General features: G+C 45.7%; 1 protein-coding gene across 1 annotated transcript in view; it reads right to left on the bottom strand.

Annotated features, from left to right (window-relative positions):
• DOCK2 (dedicator of cytokinesis 2) overlaps window positions 1-15,075 on the bottom strand; it is a 466,833-nt gene that overhangs the window by 397,230 nt on the left and 54,528 nt on the right. The window contains exons 10-15 of the mRNA XM_053566743.1: window positions 13,055-13,190; window positions 10,332-10,407; window positions 9,344-9,420; window positions 8,660-8,785; window positions 6,882-7,006; window positions 1,413-1,511 (exon numbers count right to left, since the gene is read on the bottom strand). Of these exons, the coding sequence (XP_053422718.1) occupies window positions 1,413-1,511; window positions 6,882-7,006; window positions 8,660-8,785; window positions 9,344-9,420; window positions 10,332-10,407; window positions 13,055-13,190 (639 nt within the window). The remainder of the gene's footprint in view (window positions 1-1,412; window positions 1,512-6,881; window positions 7,007-8,659; window positions 8,786-9,343; window positions 9,421-10,331; window positions 10,408-13,054; window positions 13,191-15,075) is intronic.

Here is a 15,075-nt window from a genome sequence, read left to right as displayed (position 1 = left end):
GCATGCGCAGCACACCCATATAGTTTTTCTATTTTTAGTAGAGATGGGATCTTATTCTTCTTGTTCAGGCTGGTCTCAAACTCCTGAGCTTAAGCATTCCTCCCACCCACTGTGGTCACCCAGAGTGGTAGGATTACAGATGTGAGCCACCACCACCAGCCATGCTACTTTTTTTATTTGAAAACAAATTTTTTTTTTAGAGATGGGGTCTCACTACATTGCCCAGTCTAGTCTCAAACTCAAGCAATCCTGCTGCAGCCTCCCAAAGTGCTGGGATTCCAGGCATGAGCCACCGTGCCAAGCCAAAACAAAGAATTTCTAAAGTGTGTTCAACTGAGTACTAGCCCTGATATGTTTCACTAGGAATGAAGGAAATGTCCCATAGTCTGTGAGTCAGGGAGGGCTCCACACTCTTATTTCCTTTTGTAGATCAGCAGAGCACGTTTATACGGCAAAGGCTCTTGAGAAGCTGAAACAAAGAAGTGTTTGACTTCTACATTTGTTCTCAAATTTTTCAACATTTTTTACATTTATCTGACCGGGGAACATTACTTTAATATTAATACAACATTACCTAACATCCCACAGCACATTTTAGGGGTAGAACAGCTATCTCTATGAGAAGGACCTTGGGGGAGACTGAGTCAAGTATTTGGAACTACCAGATCCTTCCTCCCTCTTCTTCCCTACTGCACACAGAGGCACAGGGCTCCTTCCACCATGAATTGTACTGCCTTGTAGAAGGTTAAGTAAACATCAGGCAAAGTTCAAGTGTTGGAGGAGCATTTCGAAGGAGTAAAAAAAAAAAACGAGAAAAATGCCAAGTATGATCGATCCTGAGTTGTACTAAATGAGTGCATGCTTTCTTCCAAGGGCCCCCTTCCAAGGGCCCCCTTCCAAGTGTTATGTGTGTTAAATACTTTCATCTCCATTGCTCCCATTTTATAGATGAGGACACCAGAGCATGGAGCAGTTGAAAGACTTGCCCCAAGTCAGACTGGGGCAAGTATTAGAACTCTGGAATATGAACCCAGACCTTCTGGATCCAGGGTCCATGCTCGCAACTACCTTGGCTCCACTGCTCCCATAAAAAGGAGGAGAATGCTAACCGGTCCAGTGAGTGTCCTGTTCTGGCAGGGAGTGGTGGAAAGCACAGACCCTGCTCAGGTTCAAATCCCAGCTCTGACATTTACTAGCAGTGTGATCGTGGGCAAACTACTTACCAGTTCTGTGTCAGTTTCATCGATAAAATGAGGGAAAAATTATTACAGACCTCACTTGGCTGTTGTAAGCAATAAGTGAATTATTTAAATAAAGCACTTCAAACAGTGACTGCTTTAGTGTAAGAACGAGGCACCGTATACACATGCACATTTGCTGCTATTAGTACTATTAATTATTGTTATCATTACCTTGACCGTTTCCATCCAGCGTGGCTGTTTGACTTGATAGTACACAACAGAGCGATACTCATTGATGGGCTTGTCCCCAGCTCCCACACAAATTGCATTCTGAACCAAGAAAAACAAAGAGAGAGACAAAAATTCACAATTACCATTTTCTGTACTTAAGCAGTTTGGTTTCCAAGGCCATGGCCAGCCTTAGAGCCTGGGATGACTCTGCCTTCCCTAATCCTGCCCTCAGGTTACCGTCATGGCCCTTCTACATTACATATTTCTACATGGGCACCCTCAGCCCCAGAGTGACAGCTGCTTAACTATAGAAATTCTATTACTTCCATCCTGGAAAGCGCTGGAGGGCACCAGGCGTTAACGTGGCTGCTTTATTGTAAATGTAACCAGCCTTAGAGTTACTGCATGCTGCCAGTCTGATTAATCCTATTTGTTTCCTAAATCTGGATGTGCACAAAGTTTATCAACAGGCTCAGATCAGCCAAGCAGCAATCCCTCTGATGGATTTCTGATGCCAACAGGGCAGGGTGAGGGGGGATGGGATGGAGGAGTGCCTGCCTTTGGGTGGAGGGAGCTGGAGGAGAGAGGCTCTGTTCAGCTCACAGGGAGGGAGTATCTTCTGGGTACCACGCCTGTGCTAAGCATTGAGGTACAGGAATGAGTCAGATATTGAACCTGAGACCAGCTCACCATGTGGTGGAGGGAAGATCAGGGAACAAGTCACCATAGCAATGCAACATAATGACAGACACACGTACATACTACTGTGGAGCATAGAGGAGGTACGCTGAGGTGCAGCTAAAGATCGGGGAAGTTTCTTGGAGATGACAATTGAGCACCTTGAAGAAAGATGCTGAATTGGCTTTGAGCAGAAATGTGGGAAGGGCATTCTATGTAGAAAGTGAACACAGAGGCAGTGAGCACACCTACCTATGTAGGATACATACTCCTTGCCATAAAAATCTCCCACAGAGTTTCAGAAAGGAGTTGACTGAGTAACAAGGGATTATCTTCTAGATGTGACAGCCCTAATTCTCTCAATGTTCATTCCCACTGTCTGGACTCAGAACAAGATTCAAGCTAAGATCACCCAGAAGGGACATGATATAGGCCAACAGATTTTTAACCTCAAATTGCCAGACTTCTAGGAAAAACAGAGTTCATTTTGGAGCCCCAGCCCCTGAAATGGCAAAACCATATGTCTCTGGGCATGTTTATGGTGAACAAGTTCGTGCCTCTCTCCAGATTCCATCTGCTTCTCCAAAGGATCCTTCATGCCCATCAAGGTGAGTCACCAAAGCTGGCCACATGGAGGCTCACCCCTAGTGACCCTGATGAACTGTGGGAAGGAGGACCCTACTCTTCACTGGAAGGCTTCCTCACTGCTTCTATAGGCAAAGAATGAGCTCAATTTCAGAATTAAATGATGGCACTGGTGGCCAAAAGGAATCCATTTGAAAGGAGGATATAGAGTCCTTTCAGAGCTTGTCTCTAAAAAAAAATACAAGGATAACCAGTAAACTGGAAATATGTAAGGACACATGACTCCATGGGATGAAACCCTTCAGAACTTTTTGAGTCACTGAACTAAAAAACGTGCTTCATGTCCGGCATCAAGCTCAGCCCTTTACACACACGCTATTCAATCTTTACAACCACCTCTGATGATGTATTGTCATTATCCCCGTTGCACAACTGAGTAAACTGAGGCCCAGAGAGGTTAAGTCACTTTCCCAAAAAGTGGCAGAGCTGAGACTCCCTCCCAGACCCCCAACTCCTTGTCCAGCATTCCATCTATAATAACCTGGGTGTCTACCAGGCTGCAAAGATTCCTACCTGGTGACATTTATGAGGTTAGAGTTTCTATAGCTCCACTGAATTCCATGTAGCTTACAAACTCAGAAAACGCATACATATCTCTGATGAAAGTAAAATTGCTGCATATCAGGCAACTGAATCTCACAAAACTATTCCAATGATGAAAATGTTTGATTTCTAAAGATTAGAGGGAAAAAGTCTCAGTATATTCTGAGAAAGACCAAAGATTGCCCTCACCTTCAGCACTTCAGAGAGAAAACCTAAGGCTGCAAAGTATGTAGAGGGAGCATCATGACCAGATACGGAGCCCAGTTTTAGGGACCCTCTGCTCTCCCTTTGTATATATCTCAGGTAAGACTGTTCAATAACTCTCAACAGTGCCCATCCCCACGGTCCCTGATTAACAGTGAGGGCCTCTAGTTAGTGTGGGAGATTTCAGGTCAGTGGAAGAAATCTGAGCAGAAATCAGGAAGCCTGGGGGCTTTACTGCTGACTTGACCTTGGAAGAGACATCTTGGCAGAAAGAAAAATCAGCCTCCTGACACACAGCCTGTTCCTTTTGTAGGAATCAAGGGGGAATGAATGACACCACGGATGTGAATGCACTTTGAGAAGCAAAGTCTTCTCCTCTGACAAGGCCACCTCGCAGGAAGATGCCTGTTAGTATCTGTAAGGAGGGAACAGGCCTGGAGTCAGGGTACCTTTCTAGTAACATTGGCTAGTTGTAATGAACACCTGATCAGATGATTACCTCCCCTGATATTTACAAGGTGAAGAATATGCCTTGTGAATATTCCATTCCATTCCATTGCTGGTCTGGTTTTCAGGCCGAGACTCTCTGGCTCAGAGAGGTTATGTAACTGCCCAAAGGCATTTGCTGACCCAAGCTGAGCTGGGCTTTAAGCCTGCCTTCCTGGCCCTACAGGTCATGGTCTTACCCTCTACCCCTCACTGCCTGGCCCCTGCCTCTACCACCACACGCTGCCTTGTGTCAGAGGAGCAGAGGCTTCCAGACCTAGAGTCTCAGCCTTTTCACTTCTCCAGAACCTTGCTTCCAGCTGCCTTGATTGTGTGACTCGCTCAGTTCCCTCGCAGTGTTACTGGAGACCCTGCACTTGGCCTTCTTTCTCTGAACGTTACTCCCCTTCCTGTTACTGAGTATGGCTGCATATCAATGCCTTACTGTTTTGCTTAACTCGAAACCCCATGAGAAGCGGCAATTATTCTTTCTCTCTTTTATAGATGAATAAACTTGCCCAAGAACAGACAGCTAACAGGAAGGGAGGCAAGGATTTGGACCCTATCTGTCTGACTCCAGAGCCCAGCCCATTAGCTTCCCTGCCAAGGCCCCTACTGAGCAAGGTTCTAGGAGCCCCAAAAGTGAGTCAAGGACTGGTCTAAGCTACTCTGCCCTCTGGTCCCGCTCTGCCAAAGGCAGCCTGCACCTGGAACAGCAGGTGAAATCAATATTCCTGAAGGGGACCCTTCCCCGAGAACCTGCCAGTATCCAACAAAAGTGAATGTGCTGCCTGACACTTAATTAGGAGTAATATTTATTTCTGCAAATAGAAAAGGAAAAGCCTCCCACAGGCTTCCTTAGCAATTTTCCATAGTCAGTCAACTGAACTCCCCCACAACTTCCCTAACAGAGGAAACTGCAAATTATCACCAGGTCCCGCAATTACCCCTCCCCCAGAAGACCGGCTCCTCTCCTCATCCTCTGCGAATGCAGCAGCTCGACCTGGCAGGGTGTGACTTGAAAGCTGGCAAAAGTGGAAGGGAGAATGGCTCAGGCAGGGAAGAAGACGCCTGCTTGCCTGTTAACTCTTCCTCTTAATGTGCCTTCCACAACACAGAAGGCAGGTGGAACGTTTTAAAAACGAAGCTGAGGTTAGAAAGTTCTCCAACAGGTTGGTGGATAAAAATAACTTCAAAGGGACGGGCTATCTATTTGTGAAATGTAATTTTTCCTTTCACATAAAAACCCTCTGCTCTCCCTTCGTGTTCCTTGGAGCAGAGTGATTCTCACTTATTTTATTTTTCAGAGAAGTTTCAGACCCTACCAGAAGGAGAATGAATTAAATGCTTTGAATTTGTTTAAACAAATATCAATTAACGGGGCTAGTCTTTATGAACAAAAGGGCAATTGTGGGGATTTCTTTAAATGTAAAAAATAATGATGAATCTTCCCAGAATTTGTTAGAAGTGGTTATCAGCCACGTTTTTAAAATGAGAAATAAGTGGGAGAATTTTTTTAAATGTATTGCCATTACAGTGAAGTGTTTTAGGAGGGCTTAGAACCTGGAATCAAATGCCATCTCTGCCATACACTAACTTTACAGCCTTGAACGAATTGTTTTACTTTGAAGGTTTTTGTTTTCCCATCTATCAAAGGGGAGGTAACAGAAATGCGTCATACATCACACAGCCTGAGACATGGCAATTCCCCGTGCACATTAGTTAGTCTTAGGGAAAGGGTAGCAATATCAGCCTGAGCTCCAGACCGCAAGGGTAGAGCTGACGACTTACCAATCTTCTCACCCTCTCTCTGATTAATTCATCCGCCCTACTTGGCTATCTGATCATTTACAGTGACCTAAGAATATTTGCCCACACTAAAACTTCTGCTGAGAGCTGATTTTATTTTCAGCTAGGTATTCTGAAAGGAAGGCTTGGGAAGCAAACCCTCCCACACACACAGGACACAAATGCTGACAACCTTAAAGGAAATAAAAGCAAATAAATGTAAACACACATGACAAATATTGGACAGGACATATGCTGTATAAATATAGCAATGTGCTTTGCATTCTTGAATACACTCTGCTAGTCCTCTGGAGACCAATTTACGAATAAGGCTTTCCACTAGAACTTCTGGCTGAGCACTGGGGAGTTAGATTAAGTGTTAAGAATGTTTGCTTTGAGTACATCCTGAGCTCCCACACCAGCCCAAAGCACTATATTGATCCTTTTTCTTACCATGGATTTTGCCTAAATAAACCAGCTCAAGTTTCAAGGAAAACATTTTGACTGCAAAAAGCGAACCCATAAGCTTAGACCAAGCCCTCTCCCCAAAAAGCAATAATAAAAATAATTAAAAAAATTTTTATAAAGAAGAAGGGGCTCAGTGCCCGTAGCACAGTGGTTACAGCACCAGCCACATACACCCAGGGTGGTGGGTTCGAACCCGGCCTGGGCCAGCTGAACAACTGCAACCAAAAAACAGCCAGGCATTGTGGTGGGCGCCTATAGTCCCAGCTACTTGGGACGCTGAGGTAAGAGAATCACTTAAGTCTAAGAGTTTGAGGTTGCTGTGAGCTGTGACGCCATGGCACTCTACCAAGGGTGACATAGACTCTGTCTAAAAAAAAAAAAAAAAGGAAGAAGAAGGAAGAGAAAGGGGTCATGAAAGCAAAGAAACAGACATCTAAAAAACGGCTTTGGTGTAAAGAACACCACGAGATCTTATTAAGGGACACTGTGCTAACCACACTCAGAAGGTGAAGATCACATCATTTCGCACCATCCTAAAGGCACCTGGCATCTGGGAAGCAGAACCAGAGAGAGGAAAAGCAAATCTCTATGAGCAGGGCCCGCCACCCCCAGAGCGGGGCCCTGTGGCCCAGAGCAGCAGCTGAGTCCCTTCCTTACGGGCAGCGTTTTGCCGTCCTCTGTGCACACACACATGATCACTTCCACATTCCTCTGCGTGGTCTTGTTGTACTTGTCGAAGTCACCTTGTAAGAGAGTAATGTAGATGTCGTTCCTGACATCCCCTGAGGCAGAGGGAGAGAGACAAGAGTCAGGTCTCCTGCAGCCAGAGGGACACTGACTCTCCATTGTAATTAATGACATTAAAATCAGAACAGTTTGGAAAAAGCATTTCTACCTCATCAGGGGAGGCTGGACAAGTAGGTAACAAGGGAATCAAGGAAGACTAAGAAATCAATTGCAGTGAGGGAGTGGGATGGTAAAAATTGGCCATGTTTTTCTCTACATTAAAATCATTTAATTTTCATCCTCTAGTGACACCTTCTGGGAAGGCAAAGGAAAGTTCCGGTTGCCTTGCCCCAGGAATAGCAACTAAACCTATACAGCCACAGAGCTTATCTGTGGAAGCAGAATAGAGCGACTGTCCGGATGTCCTTAGACATGAGGTAGGGACAGGGCACAGAGGAGCTTCAGGAAGGAGGGGGAGCGATAAGATCAGAAAATGCACAAGTAAGTAATGAAGTCCCAAGTGAAGGGGACTCCACAGGCCTGCAGGGGACCACCAGACGAGTGTGGAGAGAAGGGGGTAAGTCAACGAGAGCAGTCATGGACACAGGTCAAGAAGGGAGGTTTCATATGAGTGCTGTTATTGTCAAAAGGACAAAATTGCAACCAATCTACTTGAAAGATGGTTTGTGATTCTAGAACACTTCATTCCAGAAAATAGAATAAGTGTTCCAATGAGCAGAAGCTGTTATCTTTAGAGACAGAGAAGGGCTGAAGAAGGCAGAAGCAAAGAACAAAAAGTGAATTGGTCATCAAAGTTACTGCCCTTGTAACAGGGAAAACAGAATAATAGAAAAATAACTGGTTAACATTAGGTTACTTTGGGTTATCTTTTGTTGTAAAGATGAATATGTACAAAGGAAACTTGGTTCTCATGTCCACTGAAGATTAAAACTGCCCTGTTTGGGAAACTGGCTATGATCTCTCTCTCCTGATTTCTCCCCAGGTGGGGTAGCAACACGGTCTGGGCTTGGTGGTGTCATGGGACTTGAGCGTGGGTCACTCCATTTTGACGCTGAGCCTGGTCTGTTGGGGCCTCGCGCAGGAGCTTAGTCCACAACAGTGCCCCCCTATAATTTTTGTTTCACATTATAATCTCACTTGTTTCGTTTTGTTTCATTACATACACATTTGGAAAATGTTAATAGTAGTGGTTACTTCTGGCAACAAGGGTTTGAGAGAGCTTTTAACATTTCACTTTATACTGTTCATACCATTTGAGTACTTTACAATGAGCATGAATTCCTCTGGTAATAAAAAAAATGGCTTAAATATTTAAGAGAATGACAATATTCCCCCAAGAAGAGTGGAATTGTTCTACATGCAGTAAAATAGAAATGATGTCCATAATAAATTATTAAGTGATAAAGCAAGTTGCAGAACACTATATAAAGTATATCATTAAGTGAGGATATATAAAGTATATAAAATGTGATCCCATTAGTGAGGAAAAGTGCATGTGTGCATATTTATTTGGTTCTGTTTATTTTGTGAATGCACAGAACTTTTTGGATATGAAAAAATCATTTGTAGTGGTCACCTTCAGCAAGAGAAAGAGAGAAGCATAAAAAAGAAGGCACTGACTCTTTAAGGAAAAAACAAATTAGATGAGCCTCATCAGCGGGGGAAAGGTCAGCGCAGTTGTGTCCCACCTGGCATGATGATCTCTGGGAAGCCCAGCTTCCTGGCCACCACGGTGGTCCTGTCTACCAGGTGTGGATAGTCCTTGCGGATCTGAATGATGTCACCCACCAGCATCTTCATGGTCACCCAGAGACCTGGAAGGGAGCACTCCCCATGAAGACCCAACTTCTTCAAGGTGTCTCTCAGCCTACCCTCCCCTCTTCCTGGAGGAGACCCCTGGAAGCAGAGCCACACAGCCACAGATGCTGTGACCCAGCCCAGGGGGTGCATGGTGGAAGGTGATCTGAGTGACATGGCTTTGGGGTCTAAACCCATTGGTTACCTCTAGCAGTGTCAGCCTCTGATGAATTATCCCACCTGTCTAACCCAATCTTTTCTTAGGTGAAAATGATACTATCTAGCTCACAGGACTGGGGTAAAGATGAAATAAGCACTTATTAAAGTGCCTGATACATAGGAGATATTCAGGATGGGTTAACTCTTGTCTTCCTTTAGGCACAAAGACATGGCTCCAGTTTGCTTTAGGAGATGCGCTATTGTTCCCTATGGATCACGGGCTCTCATTCTTCCCGGTGTTCTGTGTGGAAGGAAAGCTCAGTTTCTCAAGGTTCAGGATTTTGATCTACTTGCTGGAGAGGCCAGGGCTCCTGGACCAGGACAGGCTCAGCCCACTGTGACTGTCAGCACTGTACCTTGCCCTCCGCTATCCCCCTTGGAGGCTGTGACTTTGCCCAGTAGGCTGTGTAGGAAGTCATTCTCAGCTGTGACCCTGGAAAGGAAAAGACATCATAAAATGTATGAATGGTGCCTACAGGATGTCCCCAAGTTGTGGTTTGAGGAGCTCAGGGAGCTCCTCAGCCCTTCTACATGCCTAGGTGAAAAGTGAGCCTGCCTGTGTCTGCTCAGAGAATATATGTACCAATAAGATGCACATTGCCCTTTTACACAAAGCAATGTGACTCTGAAATTTGAGGATACCAGTGCCACAAGGAGAGGACATATTTTTATTCCCACGGAAGAACTTTAAAAAGGAAGGATTCCCAAGCCCTCAACGTGAGTATCTGCTTAGCAAGGTGACAAAGACTTCAGTTGCTCCTGCTGAGTTCTAACCATGTGCCTTAACCAAAGTCACGGACCTCATTACCTGGACCGTCTTTGGAATTATTAAGTAGTGACACTGCACTCAAACTGGGGGTCCTTCTTTCTCCAAGAGTCCTTTTAGAGCAAGGAGAGGACATTCACCTTCATCACTACCCCTGTCCTAAGGCACGGATGTGTTAATCTGCCTACAAGAACCAGGCTAGTGTTCCCTGTCATGTGCTTCTGATCCGCTGCTGCTTCACTACTTCACGGCACTGGCTGCGCTTGTAATTAACGCATTCATCTTTTGTTGAGAATGTTTAATCCCCTTCTAAACTAAGAGCTCCGCAAAGACAGGACCAAGACAATCTTACTCGCCAGTTCATCCCCCATGCCTAGCACAGTGCCCAGTCTCTGCCAAGCCTTCAGTGAAAGTCTGTTGAATAAATAACATCTGATAAACAAACGGGTAGAGAGCCTGGGCATCATTCTCAGCCTGCCTCTCCCTCACTCAAGGAACCAGCTCCCTTTGTGCTCAAGCCGCCCTGGATCAAAAAGGCTGCAGCTGAAGAGAATGGGAAAAAATGGGAAATCTCTTACGGGTGAAAAGGAATGAAATGCTGCTTTTCTTCGTCGCTCTCTGCTTTTCCCTTGATGATGTCTGTTATATCCATAACTAGAAAGAGGAGAGAAATGAATCTGTTTAACAGCCCTGTTCTCAGAAAGGATGACAATGGAATGAGATTATAGGGAAGGAAGAAGAGCCTGGGATGCCTGGGGGTCAGGAGAGCCTAAGAAGGTGAGCAAGCAGCCCTGGACAACACACAGGCAGCACCTGGACAAATGCCTCCGGCAGAGCAGGCCAGGAAGCATCCACAGCCTCAGGGTTTCACAGAGGCCAAAAGGAAACCATCAGAGCAATCAGGTTTGGATAGGACACACATGTATTGAATGTCTACTGTGCCTACAAGCCCAACTGCAAAGGCCGGGCACAGTGGCTCACACCTGTAATCCCCGCACTCTGGGAGGCTAAGGTGGGTGGATTACCTGAGCTCAGGAGTTCGAGACCAGTCTGAGCAAGAGCGAGATCTCCCCCCCTCTAAAACTAGCTGGACATTGTGGTGTGTGCTTACAGTCCCAGCTACTTGGGTGGCTGATACAAGAGGATCACTTGAGCCCAAGAGTTTGAGGTTGCTGTGAGCTATGACGTCATGGTAATCTACCAAGGGGGACAAAGTGAGACTTCTCAGAAAAAAAAAACAAAAACTGCAGTGATTCAGTCTCTGTAGGATCTGAGAACCTAATGAAATATTCAACCTCTTTTCATAAACATCCTTATATGCACAGACACTATGTCACTGTAGAGTCCTTGAACCCTACCAATTCCGAAGGATCCTGGATCCTCCAAAACTTCTTAACTCAGCCAATAAAGGTCCATAAAACCAAGGTAAAGTGAGTGGGGATTATAGAAATGGGGAGCTGCAGAGAGGGTCGAGAAAAGCTACTCAAGTGGAGACAAAAGCCTGGTAACATAAAATGCCTTCAACACTTCAGGCACCGGCCAGGGAGCCTTTAAAATTGCTTCTGTGATAATCAACCACTGATTGCATCTAGCTAGAGAGGGCGGTCAGAGAGGAGAGAGGAGCAGGGATTGTTGGATTCTGACCAGGACCCACTCTCCCGGAGTAACAGAGCCTCCTTGCCCATGCTCTTGGCTAGTGACTTGGGTAGGGCACTCTCCCTCTGGCTCCAGGGTTGTTCATATGACCTGGCCTGGGGGATAAAGAATCATATCCCCCTGCCTGGAGTATATGCGTCTAAGATGAGCACAAGAGCTCCTGGGGCTTCTGCTGAAACTAGAGAAAGAGGTATGTTCTTTCCACCAGGTTGCTAATTGGTAGGATGCAAGCTTGGAACAATTGCCTGGTATTCTGCCAACCGATTGGACATAGCAGCCAGCATACGGACATAGCAGCTGAGCAAGAAAGAAACAAATTTATTTGAGTTCCTGGATCCAGCTGTGCCTGAAACAGTATATCCCTAAACTTTTCATTTACATCAGTAGAGAGTATCTTTTTTTTTTTTTTTTTTGCTTGTGCCAGTTTATAACAGATTTCTATCACCTGACACCAAGAGAGAGGGCAGACTACAGCTGAGGACAAAGGTACACTTTGAAAGAATGTTGGAGGACCCTCACTGCCTTAACAGGAATGTTGTGATGTCTGGAGTGTCCTGCAAATAGAATCAGGGCATCTTAGAGCAGGAGCTGATTTCATAGGTTAACCAGGTCCAAGGTACAGATTCCTCCCTCATTTGGTATATAATGAAACTAAGGCCCTGGGGGACATGCTCGCCCAAGATCATCTGGCTGGCCAGCCATCAACACTGTCAGCTCTATTTAATGTCTTCCACTCTACCACTTTGCTAGACAGGCCAGGGGAATAGATGGAGAGCCAGCAGGGCTGGGACTGCAGAAGGCCAGGGCATCCCGGAGTAAGGAGCCTCCAACGCTGAGTTTACATGTGGTCCTTAGGGATTATAAATGATATGTGATTAAAAATTTATATTTTAATAAAAGATAAAACTGGCATATCAAATTGCCATTTTCACAGGTAAATTGTCTTTTAGGAAAAATGTGTTTTAGTTTAAATAAAGTGGGTTGATTAAAAGAAAACATATTAGGTAAATAACAGTGTGGGTGATAGTCAAAGATAAAAAAAAGAAAAACCATAAAAGCAGGGCAAGAATGATGAACCCCTGAAAACCCCAAGGAAGCTGAAGCTTGGAGGGGAGTGTGGAGCTGATGCTTCTGTCCGGCAGCCTCATGACAGGCTCTGCCTCAGGTCACACCAACTCTCCAAACGTCCATTTCCACCTAAAATTTAGATGTATGGTAGGTGACTCATCCTGTGTAACTGCATTTCCTGTCCTGGATATTTTTTTGAAATGATTTGCTCCCCATAATTAGATCCTCCCTGTATTGTTTTTCCTCTTTCATGGCACTGGGGAGCGAAGGCGCCAACCGCTCAGACAGCCCGGTGCTCCCCAGACTCCACTCCAGACGCAAAGATCCCATTACTCACTGTATTCATCATAAATCTAGACTTAGTCACCAATTATCTCTATTTAGTCACCAGAAATGTAGTTATTAATGGCTGGCTGACATAAATTTTGTAGGGGTGGGGGTGGCTGAAGGAGAGGGAAAAGAACTCATCTTTAAAATTTAGCCATATTAAAAACTAACTAAATAAATAAATAAATAAAATTTAGCCACATAAAATGTGGGTTCTGATGAAAGTTAGCAGTGCAGACAGTGACGTTACCTGCCACCCCAAAGGGCCTCCTCAGCCCCTGCGTGCACTTCTTTGTATTAGTATCCTTAAGATCCATCTTCCCAACTCGGACTATTTGACAAATCAAGTAAATTTTATCCCTGTTGAGGTCTTTATTTCCAAGGTCCTGTGGGGCAGGAAACAAAAGAGTTACACACCATGTGCTGAATGGGAAAAAAGTAAGAAAGAAAATCTAGTCATAGTGATTTCGGAGCGATGCATTTCATACTTGGGATTCACGTACCAATCATACAGTCGGTCTCAGAAAAGGTAGGAAACAAGGCTCTCACACCCATTTCACAGATAAGAAAGGTGAGGTTTGTAAAGGACACTGACTGGCAGCACTCTAGTGTTCAATCCCAATTCTTCCACCTCAAACTGATAGGAAGGACCACATCAGCATTCCAGGCAGGGTTCCCTACATGCAAGGCGATGGTGCCAAAAAATAGCATTTGCTGCAAATGACTCCATCGGTCCCATCACTGCTCAACACCTCTGAGAGAGAAGTCCAAAGGAAGAGGGAACATAATAACAGCTACCATTACCAAACACATAGATTGGGTTGGGGTGGTACCCAGTGACCCCAATGTGTCAGAGCTCATAACACTAGTGACGACTTCTAGTGTGGACTGAAGGCCCGCTGCAGGGTGGGGGCTCTGCCCATTTAATACTCACTCTGGGGCCCTGGCTCACAGATCTACCTCAACACAGGTGCTTCCACTGTCCCCTGTGGAAGGGAACATGACAAATCATTTACTGGCTTATAAATCTTCTACCCAGAAGAGATGCACATCCCTTCTGCCTGCATTTCATGGGCCAAAGCAAGGCAAGCCAAGGCATTTCTTTACTGCTCTATAAACACACAGTGGCATGCCTAAACTGAAGGGGGGCAGGAAACTGCACCTGGCTGTGTGGTTAGGAGGAAAGCCGAAACTCATGAACTGCACTGATGTCCCATGCACGGGGCTCAGTGGCTCTGACATCATCATCTTACGTGAGCCCTAAAAACTCTCTGAAGATCATACAATTATTGCATCCCTATTGCAGAAGATAAAGGGCTTCCCTAAGGTCATGACCTTAGCCCATGAGACACTGGGCTTTGAGCCCAGTCACTCTGATATCAAAGACCACAAACATAGCTGCTACAAAATAGCTCCCTCGCCATCAGAAAGCACTCAAGAGGGAACGCCTGAATGCTCTGCTCAAAGATAATCCAGGGATCCCGGACCCCTGTGCCAGCTGGGATCAGCCAGAGAAGGAACAACCAGGCATGCTGTTGGCATCAGAGCAGAGATCCCCTGGGCCTGGCCTCACAAGTCTCTCCTCCTGCAAGGAAATTCACACATGGGCATATGCACAGGGAACAAGCTATCAAATCCAGGGCCCGGGACCAAGCAGCCACCCCCAGCCTCTCACTGTGCCTGATTCAGGAGGAAGGGAGCAGAGGTGTGCAGAGTCTCTGGGAACAACACAAGGCCGGGATATGGTCCACGCCTTCCTGCTGGGGCGCTGTGATGGCTGAATTTGATGTGTCACCTTGGCGAGACTATGGTGCCTGGTAGATTGGTTTAACACCAGTCTAGATGCTGCTGGGAAGGTATTTTGTAAACCTGATTAACATCTACAATCACTTTATGTAAAAGAGATTACCTTCCAGATTTCCATGGGCCTCATCCAATCAGCTGAAGGCCTTAAGAGCAAAAAGTGAGGTTTCCCGGAAAAGGAGGAATTCTGTACAACACTGGAGTATCGCAATTCCACCTGAGTTTCCAGCCCACCAGCCTGCCCCACAAGATGTCAAACTCATAGCCTGCCGGTTCCATCTCTCTAGAACCCTGATGGGCACAAGTGCTGTTCTTTGCCTGGCTGAAGGAATGGACACATGCTTCTCTCCTCTCCCAGCTCTCACTACTTGGCCAAGAGAGAGGAGAGGCCGGGGACACAAGGGCTTTCAGGCTGAGAAGGCCCCCTCTACTCATGTGCCTTGTCCTGCAGGCATTTGAGCTGGAAGC

Source organism: Nycticebus coucang, chromosome 17 (assembly GCF_027406575.1).
Source record: "Nycticebus coucang isolate mNycCou1 chromosome 17, mNycCou1.pri, whole genome shotgun sequence".
NCBI lineage: Eukaryota > Metazoa > Chordata > Mammalia > Primates > Lorisidae > Nycticebus > Nycticebus coucang.
Note: the sequence above shows the minus strand (reverse complement) of the source record. Positions and strands in the feature narration are given on the sequence as shown.